The 27,363-nt window shown below is 36.2% G+C and overlaps 1 protein-coding gene across 10 annotated transcripts; it reads right to left on the bottom strand.

The window, feature by feature from the left end:
• Positions 1-795: 795 nt before the first annotated feature.
• On the bottom strand, positions 796-20,635 carry LOC113509195 (oocyte zinc finger protein XlCOF6-like). Of its 10 annotated transcripts, XM_052892282.1 has the most exons (14): positions 20,488-20,635; positions 16,121-16,250; positions 14,841-15,616; positions 13,596-13,721; positions 11,749-12,004; positions 10,794-11,011; positions 9,797-9,879; positions 8,747-8,866; positions 7,870-7,980; positions 6,337-6,436; positions 4,764-4,873; positions 3,595-3,706; positions 1,700-1,801; positions 796-1,246 (listed from the first exon to the last, which is right to left on the bottom strand). In XM_052892282.1, exons 3-14 carry the CDS (start codon positions 14,943-14,945, stop codon positions 818-820), a joined length of 1,872 nt encoding a protein of 623 aa, XP_052748242.1. In that variant the 5' UTR covers positions 14,946-15,616; positions 16,121-16,250; positions 20,488-20,635; the 3' UTR covers positions 796-817. The 10 variants fall into 10 exon arrangements, 9 of the variants coding, with proteins under 9 accessions (XP_052748242.1, XP_052748237.1, XP_052748235.1 ...); XM_052892277.1 differs by having other exon boundaries at positions 14,841-16,250; XM_052892275.1 differs by lacking the exon at positions 20,488-20,635 and having other exon boundaries at positions 16,053-17,589.
• Positions 20,636-27,363: the final 6,728 nt, after the last annotated feature.

Raw genomic sequence — 27,363 nt, 5'->3', positions numbered from 1 at the left:
ACTGCTGGACATATAGATAAATTATTGTTATAATCAAGCCGCCTGAATAAACATAAACTAGATATACTTACTTACGTGCTTAAGTACCTAAATTAAAGTAATAATAGCTAGTAAACTACATATGAACCAATTATTTCTTATAGAACAGAAACAGTTGCTTCAATTTTTTTTTAATAATACATGTATATGTTATTGATTATTTATAGATCCCATTTTGTTTCAGTTCATATCTAGACATCAATAGTTTCAATACTACCTTGAACAGCCATATTTAAGACTTCTCTATGAATTAGCTTGAAGCACAAACAGTGTACTCGACTTGCCTTTATTTCTAAAATTAGTCAATTCGCAATGATGGACCCTAAGTCTATTTTCATTACAAACGTAGTATATCGTACTGATTACTATGTAATCCAAAATACTCACAGTTCTATGACCCGTAAGTGAACACTTATAAATTATCAGTACAGGTAATTGTACCATACTATATCTATGGTATCTATATATTTCATACCATATACTACCAAAGGTTGCCTGGAAGAGATCGCTTTTAGCGATAAAATCGCCCATTGTTTTCTCACTGTGATTATTTCTTATAATTATTTTTATTTATAATAAGTTTTCTATTGTAGTAATCTTTTGGAGGAAACAATAAAAAACATCTATGTATCTATCTCTGCCTATTAAAAAAAAAACGTGATGTTTGTATATTTAATGGGGAAGGTAAAAAAATTCAAAGTTTTTGCGATGTAGGTCAGGTATAATAATAAAAAAAAAAACTGTAAGTAGTATTTCATTAGCTTTATTAATACTATTATTATACATTAAAAAAATCTTCAATCCAATCCTCTTCAACTTTTTCTTCCAATTTTATTTCACAACGACTTATTATTTGTTTCTTTACTTCCTTAGTTTCTTCATGCTTCCGTGTATCATTGGGGGTTTCTTCATGCTTCTCCATACAAATACGAATTTCTCCATGCTTCTCCATGTATTTAGGGCTTTCTCCATGCTTCTTTAAATCGTTAAGGGTTTCTCCATGGTTCTCCACTTCACTAGGCGCGTCTCTATGGTTCTTTATTTCGCGCGTATTCGCAACTTTTCCTTTCGACTTATTCCTCAAGTGTACCAACTTGTTATGGTTGTAAAGGGCAGCCTTAAACCCGAAGGTAGCCCCGCAAGAATTGCATATATACGGTCGAGCACCAGTGTGTGTGTTTTTATGATCCCGAAATGCGTTTAAAGACTGTAAAAAATGAAATATTTACTAATATGAGATGCAAATGGAATGGTAAACCCACCTGCGTCATCGGCATACGCTAGAAGGGGGAATAGTAAGGAAGGATGATGATGTCAGGGCAATTGGTCTAACGTGATAAATTCACCAAGAATTAACCGCGATAATCTTCTTTGGGGGGGGGAATAGATGAATAGTATTCAAGCAAAATTTATTATGGCAAGTGCGCTGCAGACCTTTTAAAAAGGGATATGCTCTTTTCTTGAAGGTTATGGTGTCGTAACGGTTCGGAAATACTGCTGCAGGAAGTTGATTCCAAAGAGTGGTTGTGCGTGGAAGAAAGTGCTGTGAAAAGATAATGGTGATAGACATATAAAAAAAATATTATTTCTACATATACAAAATACATACATATACATACATAACAAGTTAATGAGGGCAGTAGACGCTCTTTTAACTTACCGTGAATTTTTTATTGCATACATCACAAGTGTACAGCTTTCTTGGCTTATTCTCGTGTTTAGTACTAATGTGTCTACGAAGTAACAATTTCGCCTTAAATACCTGTAAAATGTTAAATAATAAATTTTGTGAGTCATATTCATCATCATATCAGCCATTACCTGCCCACTGCTGGACATTTACCAGAGGGAGACTTTGTACAAAAGTCGATTGCTTGGGTACCTCTGTCCCATTCGTGTTTCTACCGTGAAGCAGTTGTGTTTGCATGGCTGTGTTTCGGTTTGAAGGGTGGGATATGGCGTGAATTTACTGGGTACAAAGGAATAACACCTGAGTCCTCAGGAACGGCAACGCATGGGGGGTATAATGGGCGAAACAGTATACTCTGTTATGTCCATGGTACTGCTCATGTCTATAGGCGATGGTTACCATTTTCCATCAGGTGGGCCGTCAGCTTGTTTGCCATTCTAAGTTGTATAAAAAAAAACATAGACCTCCTCAAAAGACTTTATTTTAATGGGCGATAATGATATGGTAACCCCGTCTGCGCTATCGGTATACACTAGCGGGTGACTGATGAGGATGAAAGCAGGTCAGTTAGCCCATCCTGAAGAATTTAATTACAATTAGCCACGATGGTTTCCAGGGGGAACTACGTGGAGGTCGACCTGACAGAGTATATTGCTAGCGATGGGGCTATTTGACCGCATCACTAACAACCCCTTTCCCCCCTCCCCAATAGACTGTCTTAAGGAACGGTTCCTCATGGCAGTTTACTACTGGGGGGGGGGCATTTCGCCAGTAGTTGCTACGCTTGGTTTGGCAACTGCAGATAGGCTATTGGTGATGTTTCAAGAGGGACGTTGCTGCCCATCTCTTGATTATTAAGTTCCCCTAGTCGCTTATTACGACATACACGAAAAAGGAATGGGTGGCCCATTCTATGTCGGAGCCACATGGCATCGTGAGTCATTTCATTTTCATTTAAGAGTTTCCTCTTGTTGGTGCAACTAATTCATACGTGAGTCATACCGTGTTTTAATTTATTTATGTCGGTTTTACGCAGTTGTGCTCATTTCAACCATTATACGTCCACTGCTGGGCATAAGCCTCCCCAAAGACTGCTATAAGAAACAGTTCTGAGCCAACTGCATCCACTGACTCACTGCAATACATTTCAGGTCGTCACTCCATCTAGTTGGGAGTCGCTCTACACTACGATTGCCCATACGGGTCGCCACTCAAAAACCTTTCTTTCCCATCCGTTTTCAGATCTTGGAGCTATATGACCAGCCCATTGCCACTTCAGCTTGCTTATCCTTCGGGCTATGTCGGTTACTTTGAATCTTATGTGGATATCGTCGTTTTGGATTCTATCACACAGAGACTCCGAGCATAGCCCTCTCCACAGCTTGCTAAGTAATTTGAAGATTTTGCATGCGGGCAATCGCGTAGGACCATGTTTCGGTTTGGTTCAGTTTTCGGTTATGGCCGTAGCTAGAGGGGGCAATACCCAAATTTAAAAGGCCCGATGCCCTACCTTAAAATGAAAGAGCCCAAGAAAATTAGATAGATTAGCTTTTTCGAAGTCTTTGAATTAGGGTTCTGCCCTACCTTAAACATGGGTCTAGCTACGGCCCTGTGACTGGCTCATTTGTCATACTCGTGACCGGGTGCTGCTCGTGGGGACTGGTCTGTAAATAATTGCTTGTTTATTTTTCATGTATATTTATTTATAGAATCGATGGTTGAAGAAAGACATACTAACTTTCAACGTCTGGTATGGCGTGATCATCCGGCTCGAAGGACCAAATAGACGACGTACTCCAAAATGATACCAGTTGGAAGTAATCGAGATTCTACTTAATAACTAAATAGTATGTAAATTCGCTCACCATGTCACATTGTTGGCAGACATATTTTTTCTCTTCATTGTGGCTGTACTGTATATGGGCTTTCAGGTATGACATAGTTAAAAAAATGCTGTCACACTTCGGACACGGAAACCTGTTTTGGGAGACTATAGTCAGAGAGAGATTTTTTCTTTATATTACAGGCTTTATTTAAGAACAAGGAATTATATAAAGGGAATGGTAAAATAAAAACTGTAAATCACATGGTTGCCTCCTTTTTCCTTATGCAAATATAATTAGTAAGACGAGGACGAAAGATACACTATCAGTTGCTATTTTTATCAATTCATAGCAGGCTAGTGTTTAGAAAATGTTATACGGCCGTATAACCCTACCAAACTCAGATACATCCTGCTTGCGTACTTTCTACATAAACTGTGTCGAATATATAATCTTATAATGTAAATGGACAAAAATTTTACATTCACATCTTTCGTCCTCTTTTTACTTATTACATTTGCATAAAAAGAAAGGAGGTAACCATATGATTTAAAATTTTTATTTTATAATTCCTTCTATGTAATTCCTTGTTCTTAGATAAAACCAAAGAAAAAGCAATTACATAGAAGGAGTGATAAAATTGTCAAATCATAGCAGGCTAGTGTATAGAAAATGTTATACGGCCGTATAATCCTACCAAATTCAGATACAACCTGCTCGCATATTTTCTACAAAAACTGTGTCGAATATATAATCTAGTAACGTAAAATTTGTTACTGACAAATAACTGACATATCAAACATTTTCTATACACTAGCCTGCCATGAATTGAGAAAAATAGCAACTGACAGTGTATCTTTCGTCCTCTTTTTACTAATTATATTTGCATAAGAAGACAGGAGACAACCATATGATTTACAGTTTTTATTTTATCATTCCTTATATGTAATTCCTTGTTCTTAGTTTTTTTAGTATGTTTGTTCCGTTGTGAAACAGGCTTAGGTCGGAGACCATGCTGCCTAGTCTTCAATGTGATAATTTGTATGGAGTTTTACCTTGTTCTAAGGTTTTATTTAAACCATAGAGAATACAGATAACACAAATGTCACAGACTAAGTAAACAAAAAATATGACATTTTATATAAAACTTTGTAGTTTCTGGTATGTGTGTAATTTAGCTTATGTGATGAAAGTAAATAAAAAAAGCTTACCTGGAATGTTCTTTGGATATATGTTTCAACGTAGACCGCAGGTGATTTCGGTAAATGAACACATCCTTGAACTGTATGTCACATTCTACGCAGTAGGCGTTCTCGTCTCTCTGTTGAGCATTTTTTTTATACAACTTAGAATGGCAAACAAGCTGACGGCCCACCTGATGGAAAGTGGTAACCGTCGCCTATAGACATGAGCAGTACCATGGACATAACAGAGTATACTGTTTCGCCCATGATACCCCTATGCGTTAGCCATTCCCGAGGACTCAGATGTTATCCTCCAGATATTCAAAAACAGGCACCAGTGACATGGCAGTACCATGGACATAACAGAACATTTTTTTTTTAATTTTTCATTTTACACAAACACAATGATAGGAGCAATAAATTTAAAACGTAATATACAAAGGCGAGCTGATCTCTAATAAGAGATTTCTTTCAGCAAAACCTTTTTATCATATCATATTTTATATATTTCATATGTAAATTTTCGTATTTTTTTTAATTTTTTTTAATTTTATTGTTATTTAAATAAATTGTTATTTAACAAGAAAAATAGGCAGTCATACGATTTGTGTACATTGCATCAACATATTCTTAAGATAAGTATATATGTATATAGAACAAACTACATATTCATAACACAAAATGCATAAACCCTGTAAACATATAAATATTTTTTTTAATGGGTGAAAATGTATTAGTAACCCCGCCTGCACTATCGGTATACACCGACGAGGCACCAGCGGAAGATGATAGGTGAGAATGAATGCAGGTCAGTTGGCCCACCGTGATGAATTCGACAAGAATTAAGCATGATGGTTTCCAGAGGGAACTGCGTGGAGGTCGACCTGAGAGGGTCAGTAATGGGGCTATTAGACCCCATTACTAACAATCCCTTTCCCCCCTAACATATAAATATTGGAATAAATAATACACAGTAAAAAAATATAAACATACACATATACATAATACGTAAGAATAGTAATAAGCAATGCTGGAGGGAAAGGGATTGTTAGTAATGGAGACTGAGAATCCCATTGCTAGCAATATACCCAACCAGGTCGACCTCCTCGCGGTTCTCCCTGGAAACTATCATGGTTAATTCCTGATGAATTCATCATGATGGGCTAACTGGCCTGTTTTCATTCTCATCTATCACCCTTCACTGGTGCTCCGCCAGCGTATCCCGTTAGCGCAGACGGGGTTACCATACCATTTTCACCCATCAAAAAAAAAGTAATGCTCCCTTAGTCGACGCTTAAAGATACCTACACGATTGCCTTATTTCGAACGGTAGACTATTCCATAATCGAATGGATATAACTGTAAAGGAATTTTCTATCTAGCCTCCAGAATTATTATTCTATGACTTTTTTTTTATACAACTTAGAATGGCAAACAAACAAACAGCTTTATAATATATAGTACAAGATTTATTTCTCGGCAATTATGTTATTGTATTGGGTAATTTAATATACATTATTAATGGCGACTGAGAATCAACCTCAATGTGATCACGCCCCCCCCCCCCCCGACCCTTTAAATACGCTTATGTGTACAGTACCTGATTGAGGTGTGAAGCCTTATGATTTTTCAGGCCGAAGTGAGTACGGAACTGTTTCGGGCAAGCATCGCACTTCAAAAGTTTCCTCTCCATATGAGTCCTGAAATGTCATTGTATAAGTTAAAATTTCTCAAATTTACGGCTAAGCGACTTCTTAAAAAAAAAACTAACTTTTTTTTATACAATTTATAATGGCAAACAAGCTGACGGCCCACCTGATGGAAAGTGGTAACCGTCGCCTATAGACATGAGCAGTACCGTGGACATAACAGAGTATACTGTTTCGCCCATGATACCTCCCATGCGTTGCCATTCCTGAGGACTCAGGTATTATTCCTCTGTACCCGGTAAATTTATGCCATATCCCACCCTTCAAACCAAAACACAGCCATGCAAACACAACTGCAAACATAAATCATATAAAAACATAATACATACATACACATACATATATAATATATACACAATCAAATATATATATAAACATACACATACTTAACAGCACACATGCAATAGAAAAAAAAACGACGAAGGAAAACGAAGAGAGAACACAGGAAAATAGTACTAAAGTGAGAGGTAGTAGGATTTAACATTTAAGTGTTAATTCTATTATTTAGTCATCCACATCATCATCAACAGTTAACTGTCCACTGCTGAACATAGGCCCTCCCATATTGTAAGGTTTTGCCAGAAGTTGCCACGCTTGGCAGGCGGGTAGGCAACTGTGGTTGGGCTTTGGTGATTTTTTAAGAGGGACGCTGCTGCCCAGCTCTCCACCACTGTTTTTTTTTTAATGGATAATAATGGAATGGTAATACCACCCGCGCGGGAGGAAAGGGATTGTTAGCATTGGAGTTTGACAACCCCATTGACAACTCCAATATGCCTTATTATGTCGACTACCACATGGTTCCCCCTGGAAACCATCGTGAACAATTCTTATTGAATTCGTCACGATGGGCTAACTGACCTACTTCATCCTCACCTATCATCCTTTACTGGTGCCCCGCCGGTGTATACCGATAGCACGGGCGGGGGTACTATTCCATTACCATCCATTAAAAAATACCACCTGCGCTATCGAAGTCAATCTGACAGGGCTTGCTAGCATTGGGGCCGTGGAGAAAGGAATTGTTAGTAATGGAGTCTAACTGACCTATTGCTCTTAATTTGTAAGCTAGGGCAAAAAACATGTAACTGTGCAATCCTGTATTTGTTAATAAAGTTTATTATTATTATTGCTAACAATACACTCTATCAGATCGACCTCCACGCGGTCCCCCCTGGAAACCATCGTGAACAATTCTTATTGAATTCGTCACGATGGGCTAACTGACCTGCTTCATCCTCACCTATCATCCCTCACTGGTGCCCCGCCGGTGTATACCGATAGCGCGGACGGGGTTACCATTCCATTATCACCCATTAAATAAAAAAATATGTTTCCTTAGTCGCCTCTTACGACACCCACGGGAAAGGCAGGGGTGGGCTGTTCTATGCGGGGACCACAGGGCCATGGTAGTCAATACTCACGTAATGTGCCTCTTCAAATTGCTACTATTTGTATACATGTTCTCACAATGAGGACAGGCCACCATCTTTTTGTGTACTGCACGTCTATGTTTTATGTATAACCGTTTGTTTCTGTAACAAATATTGCTTTTATACAACTCAGAATGGCAAACAAGCTGACGGCCCACCTTATGGAAAGTGGTAACCGTCGCCTATACACATGAGCAGTACCGTGGACATAACAGAATATACTGTTTCACCCATGATACCCCCATGCGTTGCTATTCCTGAGGACTCAGGTGTTATTCCTCTGTACCCTGTAAATTCACAGCCCTATCCTACCGTTCAAACCGAAACACAGCCATGCAAACACAATTGCTTCACGGTAGAAACACGAATGGGACAGAGGTGGTCAAGTAAACGACTTTTGTACAAAGTCTCCCTCTGTAACAAATAAAAATAAATCAATTCTTCTCTCTGTATTTCTGCATATGTATTTTTTTTTAATGGAAGATAAAATATAATATAAGTGAAGATGAAGCAGGTCAGTTAGCCCATCGTGACGACTTCACCAATGAATCAATCACGATGGTTTCCAGGGGGACCACGTAGAGGTCGACTTGACAGTGTATATTGCCAGCAATGGGACTGATAGCCCGCATTACTAACAATCCCTTACCCCGGCATAATAGGTCAGTTAGCCCATCGTGATGAATACACCTGGCATTCAGCACGATGATTTCTAGGGGGACCACGTGGAGGTCGACCTGACAGGGTACATTGCTAGCAATGAGAACGGTAGTTCGCGTTACTAACAATCGCTTCCCCCTCCCCTCAAATAAGACCTTCAGCTGCACGCCCCCTATCGGTCTCCCTCTAAACACAGCAGGGTTCTTACGGTAACGTCGCATCGCAGTCCCCACATTGATATCTGGTTTCGTCGTGCTCGTCCTGGTAATGCCTGTCCACGGAGTATTCATCGGGGAACACGTCCAGGCACGTCCGGCACGTGTAGCTCCTGCGAACAATGTTGGAGTTAATTATAATAATAACTGAAATTTATTTGCTCAAATATGAGTTTTACAGTGGTACATTTTTTTTAATAGTTGTTTTTTTTTTTATACAACTTAGAATGGCAAACAAGCTGACGGTCCACCTGATGGAAAGTCGTAACCGTCGCCTATAGACATGAGCAGTACCATGGCTATAACAGAGTATACTGTTTCGCCCATGATACCCCCATGCGTTGCCATTCCTGAGGACTCATATGTTATTCCTCTGTACCCTGTAAATTTACTGTCATGTCCCACCCTTCAAACCGAAACACAGCCATGCAAACACAATTGCTTCACGGTTGAAACACGAATGGGACAGAGGTACCCAAGCAATCGACTTTTGTACAAAGTCTCCCTCTGGTAAAAGTTGATAATGGAGGAAGGGAAAGACCGAGGAATAACTATATCGGACAGATACAAGAAACACTAGGTGTCATGTCGTATAGGGAGGTCAAGGATAGAGTTGGCTGAAAAAAGAGCCATGAATTAGTTGCACCGACAAGAAGGAAGGAGACTTTGTACAAAAGTCGATTGTTTGGGTACCTCTATCCCATTCGCGTTTCTACCGTGAAGCAGTTGTGTTTGCATGGCTGTGTTTCGGTTTGAAGGATGGGATCATGGGATATGGCGTGAATTTACAGGATACAGAGGAATAACACCTGAGTCCTCAGGAATGGCAATGTGCGCGAGTGTGTGTGTGCGTGCGTGTGTTCCTGTGTGCGTGGGTGCGTGGGCTTGTGTGCGTGTGCGTGAGTGCGTGCGTGCGCGCGTTTGTGCGTCGAAGAACCGACAACCGATGGGAGAGAAAGGTTATTGAGTGGCGACTTCCTACGGATAAACGAATTGTAGGACGTCTACTAGATAGAGCGACGACGTCAAGTGATCTTACCTACCTATAATGCAATTCCTTGTGGTAACTCAATGCTGCCTTAACCGGAAATCGTTGTGCACATATTGTGCATTCAAATTTATTTTCCTGCAATCACAAATAGAATTTAACAAAGAAAACCTTTCTGTTCATGGGAGATATTTAAGAAAAACTGAAACGAGACAAAAAAAATAATTGCCTCGTAGTCCAAGCATAGGATGGTCATCCCTTTTTCGTGGGTGTCGTAAAAGGCGACTCAGGGAACTTAATGGTCGAGGGACCAATGATTTGAGAGATTTTGAGAGAGCAATGTTTCTGTTAAAACATCACCAAAGTTTAACTGCGGTTGCCAACTCGCCTGCTAAATTTGGCAACTACCAGTAGTCCAAATACCATTATTCTATGCAAGGACCTACACGACAAGCCAATATATACCTATATTGGGGGGAAGGGATTGTTAGTAATTAGGTCTAACTGACCCACTGCTAGCAATACACCCTATTAGGTCGACTTCCACGCGGTTACCCGTGGAAATCATCGTGGTTAATTCTAGTGGAATTCGTCACGATGGGCTAACTGACCTACTAACTACTTCATCGTCATCTATCACCCCTCACTGGTGCCCCGCCAGCGTATATCGATAGCGCAAGCGGGGTTACTATTCCATTATCAGCCATTAAAAAAAACTATACACCTATATATGTCGTAAAATTAGACTCAAGCGGTTTAAAGGCGACAATAGCATGTATCTATCCTATTTAAGAGCTGGTGCTCTTGTCGGTGGAGCTCTTGCCACTCACTTCGATTTTAAGCGAGTCTCTTCACCTCTTGATACGACACGACACCAACTCCTTCCTTGATCTGCCTCATGTAACTATGTCTCGGTCTCCTCTCCCTCTCCTTCCTTCTATCTTACCTTCTATAATAATGTTCATAAGTTCATCGTGTTGTATCAAGTGTCCCAACATTTTTCCACTTCTGTCCTCTGTAGAACAATTGAGGACAGAAAATAGCACACCAACCTTCAAATGCTTCATCTGATGGTCCTGCCATATTTTTTTATCCCTAAAGTACTCGACACATGTCAGGCATTTGTATAGAGATTTCTGGAATTTAATACTGTCTCTTCTGTCCTCTCTGGCCTTCATCAATTCCCCTTCACCGATTACTTTGACACTGTATATGTTTTGGCTTGAGTTTATTGCTTTCAGGCTATGTCCTCCATGTGATTTATGAGGTACTGAAAAAAATAATACTGTATTTCACAAAAAAAAACCGACTTCAATTTTTTTTATGCAACTTAGAATGGCAAACAAGCTGACGGCCCACCTGATGGAAAGTGGTAACCGTCGCCAATAGACATGAGCAGTACCATGAACATAACAGAGTATACTGTTTCGCCCATGATACCCCTCATGCGTTGCTATTTCTGAGGACTCAGGTGTTATTCCTCTGTACCCTATAAATTTACTGCTATATCCCACCCTTCAAACCGAAATACAGCCATGCAAACACAACTGCTTCACGGTTGAAACACGAATGGGACAGAGGTGCCCAAGCAATCGACTTTCTATATATATATATATATATATATTATATGTATACATATATACATATATATACATATATATATATATATATATATATATATATATATATATATATATATATATATATATATATATATATATATATATATATATATATATATATATATATATGTATGTGTGTATATATATATATATATATACACGATATTTTTTTTTATGCAAACAAGCTGACGGCCAACCGTAGTTAGGCTTTGGAGATGTTTTAAGATGGACGCTGCTGCCTATCCCTCGCCCTCCCTTAGTCGCCTTTTACAACACTTACAGGAAAGGAAGGGGTGGCCTATTCTACGCCGGGACCATATGGCTTTTGGTTATATACTATGTATAATTAAGAACATATAAATTAGTACCATATTTGTCGAATTACCTTCTTTTCCGTCATTTTGTTTCACAGCTTCATCTTCATTTCTTTCTATTTCATCACCATCATTATTTTCAGTGTCACAAGCCATATATTGTATGCAGTACTTGGTGAGATCATCTGCATCCGAAACGTCGACTGGCTGTTCTTCAAGAGTCTCATCGTTTGGGGTCTTGCCACGAGTTGTAACCTCACAACTGACTTGACAAATTTTCACTGAACTTCGAGTTAAACTGGATAAATGTTTAATAGATGTTTGGAACTGTAAAAATACATTTATAACTGTTAAATTATACAAAATATTGAGTGACAATGTTTCTTCAATGCTAATTTCCAAAATTGCTGGCCTGATTTTAATGAAATTTCGTAAATGTATTTTTTTTAATACAACTTAGAATGGCAAACAAGGTAACGGCCCACCTGATGGAAAGTGGTAACCATCGCCTATAGACATGAGCAGTACCGTAGATATAATCTCAGTATACTGTTCCACCAATGATACCCCCCATGCGTTGCCGTTCCTGAGGACTCAGGTGTTATTCCTCTGTACCCTGTAAATTCACGCCATATCCCACCCTTCAAACCGAAACACAGCTATGCAAACACAACTACTTAACGGTTGTGTTGCTGGTTTTTAACACCATACAACCCATCACAAACTAAAGTACCATCATCCTAACCATCTGGATGAGTAGCAATCCTCCACCATGCATTTTTCAAGTCACTTTTTTCGATGCACAACCACTCTTTGGAATCAACTTCCAGCAGCGGTATTTCTGAACCAATACAACATCATAACCTTCAAGAAAAGAGCATATTCTTTTTCAAAACACACACCTAGCATGCCTCTGGTGTTGCAGGTGATCATGGGCGGCAGTGGTCACTTATCATCAGGTGAGCCGCATGCTTGTTTGCCCCGTGTATTGTAAAAAGTGTATTGTTTGCTCCATCTTAAGAGATAGCCATTACATTATTTGATTAGAAGGGACATCCCATCAAAAACATAAATGTGAAATGAGAGCCAAGTTCAATATTATGATATATGCCTTGGTTGTTGACTTCAAGGACAAAAGAAGTGAGATAGCTAGATAGATACTCTTTATTGTTTCCTCCAAAAGATTACAATAGTAAACTTATTATAAATATAAATAATTACAAGAAATAATCAAAGTGAGGAAACAATGGGTGGTCTTATCGCTAAGAGCGATCTCTTCCAGGCAACCTTTGGATGGAGAGGAGTAATTATAAACAATTTGGTGAGATTTAAATGAGTGCCAAGTTCATGTTCAATGGTCAGTCCTGAAACTTATTCATTATTATAGTTTTTTCTCCACTGCAGTGGTCCCCAAGGGTCTCAAAAGCCTCCTTCATCTTTTTCCACTTCTCCTTAACTGTAGCGATATTTGTGCAGTTTTTCCTGCTGTCTTTATTATGTCATTGGCCCATCTCTTTCTTTGCCTTCCGACACTTCTTTTTCCTGCTGGACCTCGCCATTTTGTTGTTTGGAGAGTCGACCTTTTATCTTTGTACCTCACGATATGACCTGCCCATCTCCACTTCTGTTTCATAATATACTAAAGAACATCTGTTATTTTGGTTTTACTCATAACAACATAACATATCATTTGTTCTGATAACTTATATATATATATATATATATATATATATATATATATATATATATATATATATATATATATATATATATATCTGACAGAGATCTCTTCCAGTCAACCCAATGCAGTTAGAAAACATGTTGTTAGCGGGCAGCTGAAGTGCTACAACTATTAATATTTAGAGTACATAAACATATTGTAGCCTAAGGTTTTTTTTTGTCATCTTGTGAAACTTACCAAATTATTTTCTAATATATGACTAATAACAGCCTGAGCCCTTATAGCTTTCTCCCTGAATGCTAAAATTTTTTTCACTATGGCATCACACTCCCAACATATATGGACGACAGTCAGATCTGGCCTCTGTCAATAAGAAAAATAAAAATGTTTAGAGTAAGAAATAGGCTTACCTTTCCCATGGGTGTTATAAGGCACCTTACGGAGGTGAGGGGTGAGCAGTGTACCTGTTATAACATCTTCAAAGTCTAACTGCAGTTGACAATCTGGATAGCTAAGAGTGACAGCTACTGGCAAAACCCCTCAATCTTTGGGTAATCCCAAAGTTCAGATATCTTTTGAAAATTATATCTATTATAGCAAAGCTTTCTCAATATCTCTTAATATCATTGCCATATGGTACATTAAAATTATGTATATATATATATATATATATATATATATATATATATATACTACATATATAAATATAAGCCTCCCCCTATTGGGGAGTTTTGCCAGAAGTTGCCATGCTTGGCAGGGGGTTTGGCAACCACAGTTGGGCTTTTACTGATTAAAAGGAATGCTGCTACTCATCTCTCTTCCCTTAAGTTCCTTTAGTCACCTCTTATAGCATCTACAGGAAAGGAAGGGGGGCCTATTCTATGCCAGGACCACATGAACATACTTTCTGTTCTGGTCAATACAGATATTGTGGGGGGAAAGGGATTGTTAGTAATGGAGACTGAGAATCCCATTGCTAGCAATACACCCAAACAGGCCGACCTCCTCGCGGTTCTTCCTGGAAACTATCATGGTTAATTCCTGATGAATTCATCATGATGGGCTAACTGGCCTGTTTTCATTCTCATCTATCACCCTTCACTGGTGCTCAGTCAGCGTATCCTGTTAGCGCAGGCGGGGTTACCATACCATTTACGCCCATAAAAAAAATACAGATATTGTCATGTTAGTACTACAATAAACAAGTTATTTTTTAATGGATGATAATGGAATGGTAACCCTATCTGTATGAACAGTGTACGCTGGCAGGGCACCAGAGAGAGATGATAGGGAAAGGCAGGTCAGTTAGCTCACTGTGATGAATGCACCTACAATTCAGCACGATGGTTTCCAAGGAGGAACATGTGGAGGTCGACCTGATAGGGTATTGCCAGCAATGAGACTGATAGTTTATATTAATAATAATCCCTTAACCTCCCCACCCCCTAACAAATTAAAGTTATAATTATGTTATGTGAATACCTTAATCTTTGAGAATTTCATAAAATTTTTTACATCCTTCACAAGAATCAAACTTCGATCCGTGCTTAAGCATGTGGCACATATTTTCAATTTATTTATATCCATGATAATTTTTAAAACTAGTTAATTACATATATTTTGCACCGTCTTCAAGTTATTTCCATTTACGATTTTCTAGATTCGACTGAGAAAAAGATAATAAAAATAAAAACAAATAATTTCATTCAAAATTTTAAACTAAATCTATGGGGTCGATTCTGAACTGTTAATTCATCAAATTTATCTTTTAATGTATTATTCTAATTCGATAGTTCTGCGAAGTTATCATTTTGTAGACCATCATAAACTGAGTTTATAATCAATTAGAAATTTACTTTATATTGTTTTTTTAAATAAATTAATATTAAGAAATAAATATTTCCCTGTAATATTAAATTAAATGTTAAATTTTAGTGATTAGAAATTTGAGAAATGGCGCCTCAAAACAGACACCTTTTTGACTGACAGAAACAAAATATATGGGGAAACTCGAATAAGAACAAGCGGGTTTTTTAAATTTTTTTTATTAATTTATTAAAACTATCTCTATCAATTCTTATTATTGAATAAAATATTATATTTTCACTAAATTCAGCGACAGTAATATAATTAGCATTCATGGGGAAGCGCAGTTGTAGAAAAAGGAAAAAAAAAAGATGACGATTCAGGTGATGTAGACCATGAACCTTGTAATGACAAGGATATATATTCGGAAGATACTTCTACTGACTCAGAATCTGAAATTGATAAGGCCGATAAGTATAAACCTTACTACGTCACAGATTATATTAGAAGATATCCCGAGGAATCCCCTGGGACAGAATTTGTTGTCTTTGTAGAATCCTCAGATAGTCAGAAAACCATTGGATCCAGAGACTTGCTCTCACTCTCCTCCTGTTTAAAACGATTTAATAAAGGGGTAACTTATCTTAGATCTATAAATAAATTCAAAATCGGAGTATACTTTCAAAAGCCAGACTTAGCCAATGCTTTTTTAAATAATAAAACTTTTTTAAATGACTACCATTTTAAGGCCAGTATTCCTGCTTCTTCAACAGAAGTTACAGGCGTTATTAGAAATGTACCTACAAATATATCTAATAAAAAAATATATACTATGATATCGAGTTCTAAGAAAATTATTGCTATTAAAAGAATTTTAAGAAAAAATACCTTGACTCATGGATATGTGTTACAGCCAACTCTAACCGTGACAATTACTTTTGCTGCATCTGTATTACCTGAATATCTGGATATTGGAGGTTGGCGCCACAATGTCACTCCATATATACCACCAGTTAAACAATGCTACCGGTGCTTGAGGTATGGACATTTAGCTAAATTCTGTAAGAATTCTGAGCGTTGCAGCATCTGCAAAGGTGAGCATAATTATAAAACTTGTACAACTGGAATGGAAAACGCTATTTGTGTACACTGCAATGGAAATCACACAAGTGTATCACCGCAATGCCCTGTTAAACAAAAGAAAATTGCTGAAAATAGATCTAAATTCAGACCTGCTTCTTTTGGAGATATACTTAGCACTGAAATATTTCCTAAACTGGGTAACAAACCTAAAAAAAATGTAGACCTAATTTCAATTCTAAATTCTGATAACAAGAGTTTATCACTTTTAATAGAAAGCATAATCAAACTTATTTCACTACATAACACAAAGAACACATCTATTAACACTAAAAGTGTTTTGAATGTGTTATATGATACTTTTGGTAATAGACCTATTTCACAAAATTCAATCGAGACCAATTAACTATCATACAGTGGAACGCTCAGAGCCTACTGAGCAATCGACATATTTTTACACAATTTTTAAATGAACATCATATTCACATTGCTCTCATCTCAGAAACTTGGCTAAAACCACATTACAAATTAAAAATTAAAGATTATTGTATAGAACGAAATGATTGTGGTAATAACCACAATGGAGTAGCGATTATTATACATAATAGTATTAGATATAAAAAACTTCACTCTTTTTTCGACAATTCTTTGCAAACTATAGCTATTAGTATTGAAGTTAATAATTCTTGGTATTCAGTTGCCAGTATTTACTGTCCTACCAATAGTACACCTAGTTTTACTAAAGCCAAATTTAAGTTCTTTTTGGAGTCTCTTCCTAAACCCACTATCATATCTGGAGATTTAAATGCACATCATACTATGTGGGGTTGTACCTCCACTAATACAAGAGGTAAAGACATTCTTGATTGTTTAGATGAATGTAATTTGGTACTATTAAATGATAAGCAAGTTACTACTGTTGGCTCTCATATTTGGAGACCCAATGGCCTTGATTTAACTATGGTATCCCCATCCATATCATTAAAATGCGAGTGGTCGGTTCATGATGATCCGTTAGGAAGTTATCACCTGCCGACTTTTACTAAAATAAACACAAAGAACTCTTCATCAACTCCGTCAGGTGAACAACATGCTCCTATAGATGAAGTTAATAAACTTTTGTTAAATCGTATAAACCTACGTCTCGTTAATTGGGATCTTTATTCTGAAACTGTTAATCAATTACTTTTGGATTTCGAGTATGATGTCAATGAACCCTTAAACAATTACAATAGGTTCTGTAAAATTATTTTGACAGCTGTGGAACGTTCCGTTCCACGTAGGAACTTATCAAATAGCGGTGCAAATACTTCAAAGAGGCACAAACATATTGCAGTACCTTGGTGGAATAACAGGTGTGCGACAGCTGTCAATGATAGTAAAGCGGCTTACCTTAGGTTTAAACAAAATCCAACTCTCGATAATTACATAAATTTTAAAAGAGTTCAAGCTGTTAAAAAGTTAGTAATTAAGCAAGTAAGACAACAGGGGTGGCAGGAATTTTGTTCCAAATTTAATAGATTAACACCAATTTCCACTGTTTGGCAAAATATGAGAAAACTAAATTCAAAACATCGTCAAAATCATTTTAAAGATATATCATGGGTCAATGATTTTTTACGCAAATATACTCCTGATTTTGTACACTCACCTTTTGATGATAAACAGTTTAATTCTGTTAATTCATGCCCAAAATTTCTCACTGACCCATTCTCAATTGATGAAATATCCAGTGCAGTAAAATCTAGAAAAGATACAGCTAGTGGCCTTGATCGCTTAACATACAATATGTTTCGATTGCTGAATAAAATAAACCTTACTAAACTCTTACAAATTTTTAACGATTTATGGAAGGACTGTATTATCCCACCAGAATGGAAAATGGATTGTTTGATTCCAGTAATTAAACCCGGTAAAGATCCTACAAATTTCGACTCCTATAGACCTATAACATTGACGTCCTGTGCAGGCAAATTATTCGAACAATTAATTAAACAGCGTTTAGAGTTCTTTATTGAAAGTAATAGTATATTACCATCGAATCAATTTGGTTTTCGCCGTGGATATTCAGCGCGCGAAAGTTTAGCGAACTTCTATGTCGACCTTAGTACTGCTTTGAATAACGATGAATATGTTCTATCTGTTTTTTTAGATGTCGTAGGAGCTTTTAACAATGTAAATTTAACAGTTCTATCTTCGATTTTATCCTCATTTCTTCCAATGAAACTTATCGAATGGATTTATAATTTTCTTAGTAATAGAGAAGTGTATGTTAAAGTAAATAGTAAATTAATAGGACCTAGGTTAAGCTCTAAAGGAGTATGTCAAGGTGGTATTCTAAGCCCGCTACTATATATTTTATATATCTATAAACTTAATTCAATTTTAGGAAACAGTGTGAACAACTTGCAATTTGCCGATGATTTATTAATTTATATAAAAGGAAAGAATATTATTGATATGCAATTAGTGTTAAATGAGTCATTAAAAAGACTTGAGAAATATTTTTCTCTTCTTTCCCTCGATATTAGTTTAACCAAAAGTAAAGTAGTTGTTTTTCATCAAGTTCATAAATATGTTCCATTAATGAATATTATATATAATAATCAAACTCTTCCAACAGACTGTAGCGTTAAATTTCTGGGGGTAATTTTTCATCAAAATTTAAAATGGGATCTATACGTTGATTGCTTAGTAGATCGTGCTTTAAGAGCCACTAATATAATAAGATCTGTAATTGGTCGTAACTGGGGAGCTGATCCTAAAATTATCCTTTTACTTTACAAATCTCTTGTTAGAAGTAATTTTGATTACGCTTTCTTTTGTTATGCCTCAGAACATAAATTAGTAGAAAAACTCGAAAAAATTCAAAATATGAATTTAAGACTTATTTTAGGTGCTATGTATACTTCTCCAATTATCTCAATGCAAGTAGAATGTAATTTGCCTCCTATCCTTCTTCGTTTCGAATACCTAAAACTCAAATTTCTCTTCAAAGTTTTTTCAGTTTCCAATAACCCACTCATACTCAAATTATTAAATTGCCCCATTTCTATGTTTTTGAATAAAACTATTGTCAATGATTTGAATTTACGAGATGAATATAACATCTATAGTAGTAAGATACTTCCTTGTTATAATGGCCTTTATGAGAGTAAGTTCTGTAAGATCAAAATTGTTATACGTAAAGACATAAAAGAAAAGCACGATATGTATGAGACTTTATCAGAATTTATTGACTACAGGCAGATATATACAGATGGTTCCAAAAATGCACTTAGCACTTCAGTGGCTTTTTACGATTTGTCAAATAGATTTGGTCACGGTTATAAAATTTCAACTTTGGCTAGTATTTACACAGCAGAAGCAAAAGCTATATTTTTAGCATTAGAATACATAGAAAAACAGGTACTATATTCGAAATGGATTATAATTACAGATAGTATGAGTGTTCTTATGGCATTAAAAAATAACACATTCATTTCATCATCAAACTACTTAATTCAAGAAATTCGTAATAAATATTATCATCTCTGTACTATATATGGAAAAGATATTATCTTCATCTGGACCCCTTCACATATTGGAGTGTTTGGGAATGAACAAGTAGACACTTTGGCTAAAATTATTAATTCAAGTGCTGCTCGTGTTCAAGATTTACCCCTTTGTTATTCAGATTGTAGTATTGGAATACATAAAATCGTTACAACTAAATGGGAGGAGCATTGGACTCAAATATTACAGACTAAAGGCAAATGGTACCGCAAAATTAATTGGCGTATTGGAAAACCGTGGTTCTGCAAAGGAAAGGACACAAACAGAAAATTTTACACCAATATTTGTAGATTACGAATCGGCCACGGACATTTCAACGAACACCTGCACCGAATGGGCATGATCGCTTCCCCATCATGCACATGGTGTAACTCAAATACAGCCCAATCTCTACATCACCTTTTTTTTTGATTGCTCTGAATTTGTCATTCAAAGACACATTATGTTTGACGAACTTAGGATTATCTTCAAAAAACCCGAAAATATCCCGCACTCAATCCCGCTTCTCTTAAGATTTCCTTCTTGTTTCAAAGCTATTTTCACTTATATTACTACAACATTCAAGGAGCTATAAGAATACTTTTATTGAATTGCAAGACAATGATTTTTTATAATTATTTATTTTTAATTTGATAAATCCACTGGTTTAAGAAAACTCAAGAAAAGATATTTATGAAAATGTACTTACCGGATTTGACAAATGAAATATTGAAGATTATGACAATAATTGAAGCGACATTAGAAAAATAAAATTCCAGACAATTTATCTTTTTGAAGACTAGGCAGCATGGTCTCCGACCTTAGCCTGTTCCAAACGGAACAAACGTACTAAAAAAAAAAAAAAAAAAAAAACAAAATATATCTGTGATTGACAGTTTTGATGACACCTATTTTTTTTAAATACCTTGTTTGGAATTAGTGTTGTTCGTAGTAAATCAATAACAAACATTCAAATCGATTCGAATATAAAGAATTAAGATTAAGAATATGACCAAGTGTCTAGTAATCCTGAAATTCCATCATCATTACTGAGGTTAAAATATTTTGATTTTATACAGATAGTACATAAACTGTTTGATTCATTCTTGATTACCTGAAGGAGCACTCCTCCATGGAGTGTTCATCGGGGAACACGTCCAGGCACGTCCGGCATGTGTATCTCTTGAGAACAATGTTCGTGTCAATTATAATAATAATTGAAATTTATTTGCTCAAATATGGGTTTTACAGTGGTACATTCTTTTTTAATAGTTGTTTTTTTTTATACAACTTAGAATGGCAAACAAGCTGACGGCCCACCTGATGGAAACTGATAACCGTCGCCTATAGACATGAACAGTACCATGGACATAACAAAGTATACCTATTCTTTCACACATGATACCCCCATGTGTTGCCATTCCTGAGGACTCAGATGTTACCCTGTACCCTGTAAATTCACGCCATATCCCACCCTTTAATCCGAAACACAGCCATGCAAACACAACTACTTCACGGTAGAAACACGAATAGGATAGAGGTACCCAAGTAATCGACTTTTGTATAAAGTCTCCCTCTGGTGATGGTGATCAATCAGTCAATAGTTTGTGATACATAGGTGGAGTCTAATTGCTCCTTTTAAAATATATTTTACAAACTCTTTTTATTAACTCCAAAAGTTTTAAAAGTTCAATAAATATTTATGTATAACGAGTCATTTAGAAAATAATATAGATGCTAATGTAGCAAAGTTCAAATTGTTGTAATGTGAAAAAATTAGAAATTAAATATTCTACTAATAGGCGTAGATGAAATAACGTCAATAATATTTATTTTTTAATTGTTTATTAATTCTTTACGCGATACATGTACAAAGCGGAGTAATTGTTTGAGCCCTCTATATCAATCAATCTTGAAGTGTTAGAATGCTCGAATGCGATACTAGTGTTTATAAGCTATATTATATTATACACGAAATTGAGAATAATAATATAATAATGTTTTTTGCTCCAAATCTCGTCCGTGGTTTCCTCCCTATCCATACCTCGATTCCTATGGTGCCCAATTTACAATACTCGAGTGCAGTTGATATTTAAATCATCAATCTTGACAGCAACAGTGGAAATCACTATTCCATTCGATTCAAATAAATGTAGCCCTCAGGAATCATTAACTCTTTCTACTTACTACGGTCGAAAAATTTAGAGCTATTTTAAAAAATTATATTTTAAGTGTGTCCAGTCGAATTTCGGAAATAATTTTCCAAAATTGTGGTGGTTGAATCTGTCGTGATTAAAAAATATTGCACAATTTACTTAATACATATTGTGTTGAGCTATAAGGTTACCCATTTATTATTGCCTTTGACCAAACTTTTATAAAAAAGTTATTGTCGGGTAGATTATTTATATTTCGTTGTTAAAAATGTGTCTATTAGTAACAAATTACTGATGTGTATGAAATAAATCTGGTTATTCTCGTTTCCCGTACAATATGGTGATCTTTCCAGCGTCGTTTCATTGTTAGTATTTTTTTAGACCGATTTTTGGATTTATACAACGTCTCTGAAAAGTTTGCGATCTCTTATCAAGGGTATCCACTGATTCAGTTTTGTTGCATATAGTGCATACATACATATGTCATGCCTGTTTCCCATTGGGGTAGGCAGAAACAATGAAACGCTAATTGCTTCAACTTAAATAGATTTCGTGTTTCCGGGAATTGTGTATTTTATAGGTGAATGATTTGTTGTAGGTATTGTCATATAGAAAAAAAAAATGGTTAGAGAAATAAAATTAAGTAGGTAGCTTGTTTTTTCTTTGAACTTTGGTATTCTTGTTCTGCTGTAACTGTAAGGTCAAGGTAATTAATGTGAATGCTTTAGATGTATTTTTAAATGTTTTTTTTTTATTTTTTTTTATCGCTCCCCAAAAAAAGAACCAACCAACAAAAAAAAATTCAAAAAACTGCTAACACAAAATATTATTAAAAAAATTTATAATGTCATTCAGGATCATTTGAGGATTCTGTTAATAAGGTAATTTTGGATAATGTGGTAAACTATAAACGTTTATGGAAAAAAAAACATGAAATTTATGAGATAAAATATAATTAATTAATTCAATTTTGGAAGTTAATAGTTATATCAGTTACAAATTTCTGGTATAAAATGAGTGTCCTTTAAGACATTTGGAGCAATAAAATACTTGAAATATGTAGAAGTAACTTTATATTAATAGGCAATTAAATATATTCACAGAACAAGTTCATTCATACTATACATGTGCGCATGACACACCTTTTTAGTTTCTTTTTAATTTTATTAAAAAGATGTTTATAATTTGAAGTCTGTGTCAGTTCAGTTTTTGTTTTGTTCGCTTTTTTGCTCTGTTGGTTTGCTTTGTATATTTTTTATACAATTATCTTTCTAAAACACCATGTTTCCATACTAGCATACAATCCTTTCACCCACACATGTATGAGTTTTGATAACGGGTAAAAGAATAAAAAAAAAGTAGAACTAAACGTTTAAAGTCCATCAAAAAACAATATTCGATGTTGCCGTTCTATTATGTCAGGTTTTAACAGAGATTTTTAACCTTTTTGGTAATCTTGAATTGGTAAATTTGAACATCCATATTAATATTATAAATGTGAAAGTGAATTCGTTTGTTACATGGGACAGAGAGGGATATAGGATAGAGGCTTTTTTGTCCTGGTCATGCGGACAAAGTTGCAGGTAAAAATTATATATACCTACATTTCCTTTTATTCAAATTCAAAATATCTTTATTCATGTACGTCTATTACAGACTTATGATATATCAAATCTACCGTCAATTCGGAATGATTTCGAGATGAGAACTGACAAGAAACTCGGCTCGTATTTTCAAATAAATGTTATACATGTTTACAATAATACAGATTCATTTTTAAATTCAAAATTCATAATATTACAATAGAATTATGGCTTGGTTCGAAATTTGAATCGTGAGTGGATTTGATAAGTCGTCACGTACGTCAGCCTCGTGGTGCATCATCACCAATTGCCTAATAAGGCATTTACGTCATTTACATTAGTTTTAGATACGGTGTGGGGCCACCGATCCTTATAGTGGCTTGATATATATATCAGCCGATAATTGTCCACATAGGCTTCCCTCATAAGGGGGGGTTTTACCAGTAGTCCGTGAATCATACTTGGTTTTTCTTTTGTATACTCGTAAGAGCCTTGCGTTTTTGTAACTCTTACACTGTCCGAATTTGCATTGGAGGAAATCAGAATCACTGGATGCGGCTTTGTTTTTTTATCTTTGAACGAACACATCAAGATAAGATAAAAAGTTAAAAAAAAAATATTTATAAAATAAAAACTGATGTATCGTACTTTTTAGGCTTGAGAAAGAATATTTTTATTTAAAAAACACGAGCGGCAAGAAACAACCTCCCACGGCGACTGACAAACTCGCACTGAAATATCAGCGCTACCGCGCCGCGTAGCTGTATTAGAGACGTAATATCGAAGCGCGACGGCGCCGCGTAGCGGTCAAACGGTTAAGAGGGACGTTGCTGCATCTCTCCATTATTAATTCCTCTTAGTCGCCTCTTACGACACCCACGGGAAAGGAGTGGTCCATTCTATGCCGGAAACAGCAATTTTTACAATGTTATCTATATTTATGTTTTATTTCTTACATATAGTTTTTAATAAAATTTCTTGAGCTGTTCAAGTTTATATCGTCCAAGGAAGACATGTTGTTGCTAAGTGCTGATTTAAAATTTATTATTGTCATTTGTAGTTACGGTTTCATTGTCTTCGTCGTCCGTGTTTAATTGGTATATTTTTCAAAATGCCTCCCAAATTTAGGCATTTAATTTGAAATGATACGTTGGTACGAAGAGGTTGCACTTCGTTGTTCGATTGCGATCGCTTCGTGAGTCTCATTTATTGTTAAGTATGCATTAGTAGCGTGTTTGAATGTTATGTTACATATGAAATTTGTTATGTCGTGACGTTCTTTTATATTTCACGTCTGTTAACATTGGTTGGCTTGCCACCAACAGTTCCCACTGTTCGAATTAATTGTCAGTCAATTTAACAAAATTTAATAAAATTTCTTGATCTGTTCAAGTTTATTTCACTCAAGAGAAATAGAGTCGTTCATTTGTGGCTAAGTTGTCCGGAATGCAATATCGTGGATAGGATTTCAGGCTGTTGATAAGATACCTGGGTCGAATATGGCCACTTTAAAGTTTCGTATTTTTTTTATATACCATATGGTATTAGGGTAAGCGTCAGTACTTATTAGCAGTGTATTTATCTAGTGTTCAAACTATGAAGAAAATTATTAGCAAAGGCATTTACAGTTCGAGTTATTTTAATTTTTTTTTTAAATAGGGTTAATGGCCAATTTTCCGCCAGTGTATATAAATATGCCCATACTTATGGTCATATTAACTGTACGCTGAGTTTTAGTGACATTTTTTTATGGGATTTTAATTATAGAAATAAAAATATTTAGTAATTGTAATAAAATATCAATTTTGACCGTATACTTTGGAAGTTTATAATCACAATGTTAAATTGAACACAAATAAGAAAAAGAATAAAGTTAAACTAAAAATAAGTGACTAATTATCAGACTCTTAGACTTTGAAGAAAATCAATAATGTTATCATCTATGTAAACAAAATACTTAATATCTACTGAGATCAAGCGAGAAAAAAAACACCAAATCACAAATAAAAAAAAATTAAAGTACTTAAAACTTAATCGTGACTACATTTAGTACAAATAAAACTCTCTTCAATCTTTTTGACCCATTTATTAATGAGTTTAGGACTTGGCGCGTCATTTAAATGTCGAATATTGCAAACTTTTCTACTCGCTACAGTCGCTGAATTACCGTTTTTGTAAAACTCGCGTACGCACAACGCACGGTCCGTTCCCTAGAAACGCTCCATAGCGACTAAATTCCCAGAAGCTAGGTTACCGAATGACATACGAGGTTTGTCCGGAAAGTACGTATAAAAGTTTTTTAAAAATTTTATTTTACAATTATTCAGGTAAATCAATTTTATCCCCTTCAAAGTACTCCCCCTGTGACATAATGCACTTGTGCCAACGCCGTTTCCACTGTGAGAAGGCTCCTTGAAAGTCCTCTGGTTGTAGGTTTCTCAGCTGCCCCGTCGTAGCTTTTTTTATCTCATTTATGTCCCCCAAATGCCGCCCCCGAAGTACCAATTTGGTTTTTGGGAACAAGAAGAAGTCACACGGGGCCAAATCCGGCGAATAGAGGGGGTGTTCGGTCACCGTAATGGAATTTTTACTCAAAAACTCACGGACAACAAGAGAGGTGTGGGCAGGGGCATTGTCGTGGTGAAGAATCCAACGCCCCTCTCGCGCCAATTTTGGACGAACTCGTGCCACACGAGCTTTGAGGCGTCTGAGCACATCGACGTAGAATTTTCCATCAACTGTCTGGCCTGGAGGGACGAATTCTTGATGGACAATCCCCCGAACATCGAAAAAAACAATCAACATTGTCTTGACATTTGAGCGGGATTTTCTTGATTTTTTTGTTCGTGGTTCCCACTCTTTGCTTTGGGATTTTAATTCGACATCAAATTCGTAGAACCAAGACTCATCTCCAGTGATGACTCGGTTCAAAAAGTCACCATTCTCTTCGGCTTCCAACCAGTCCTCACATCAAGCAACTCTTCGTGATTTTTGATCCGGGGACAAAAGCTTGGGAACGATCTTGGCGCAAATTTTTTTCATTTGAAGTTCGTTTCTTAGAATTTCGTGGACCACGGTTTTGCCCAAATTAAGCTCTTCAGCCACCTGTCTGACCGTTAAACGACGGTCCCCATTAACACAAGTTCGAATTCTTTCCACGTTTTCGTCGGAATGTGAAGTGGAAGGACGTCCTGAACGTGGGTCATCTTGAACGCTTTCTCGGCCCTCTCTGAATCTTTTTAGCCACTTGTGGACGGTTGGTTCCTTCACAGCATCATCCCCATAAACTGTTCTGAGATCGGCAAAAATTTCACGGCCATTCTTGCCGAGTTTCGAGAGAAACTTGATTACGACGCGCTGCTCTTCAACGGAAGCGGGCTCCATGCCGACGGGGTTTCGTTAAGAGGTAACTTCACAGATGGCGTGACAAGCCAGTTCGCACCGCACGGCGGTCAGACCAGAACTGAAGCATTGTTAGGGACATAAGGAAGGGGTCCTGCGCTTACCTGGCCTCCCCACTCCTCTTTCTCGCATTCCAGAACACTTTTATACGAACTTTCCGGACAGACCTCGTATCCCCGCGCCCCTCAGAATAGTTGCGTTCACGCAATAACCAAATGTCACCTTCCTTTTGAGACACCCAGTATTTTATTTTCAACATAAATAAAATAAAAATGTAACTTAGTTTCTATTTTTATTTCTATATTTTTAAAATGATAACAATAGTATATTATAAACTTACCTTTTAAGATAGATAGATAATTTTTATTACCAATAATAAAAATAAAAAAAAAAAAAAATCAACAATAAAAAGAAAAAAAAATTTTGCTGGTAATAGGAGCCGCC

This window comes from Galleria mellonella, unplaced genomic scaffold (genome assembly GCF_026898425.1).
Source record: "Galleria mellonella isolate WM207_F2 unplaced genomic scaffold, CSIRO_AGI_GalMel_v1 utg150, whole genome shotgun sequence".
Lineage (NCBI taxonomy): Eukaryota > Metazoa > Arthropoda > Insecta > Lepidoptera > Pyralidae > Galleria > Galleria mellonella.
The sequence above is the reverse complement of the archived record's forward strand: the minus strand, read 5'-3'. Positions and strand labels throughout refer to the sequence as shown.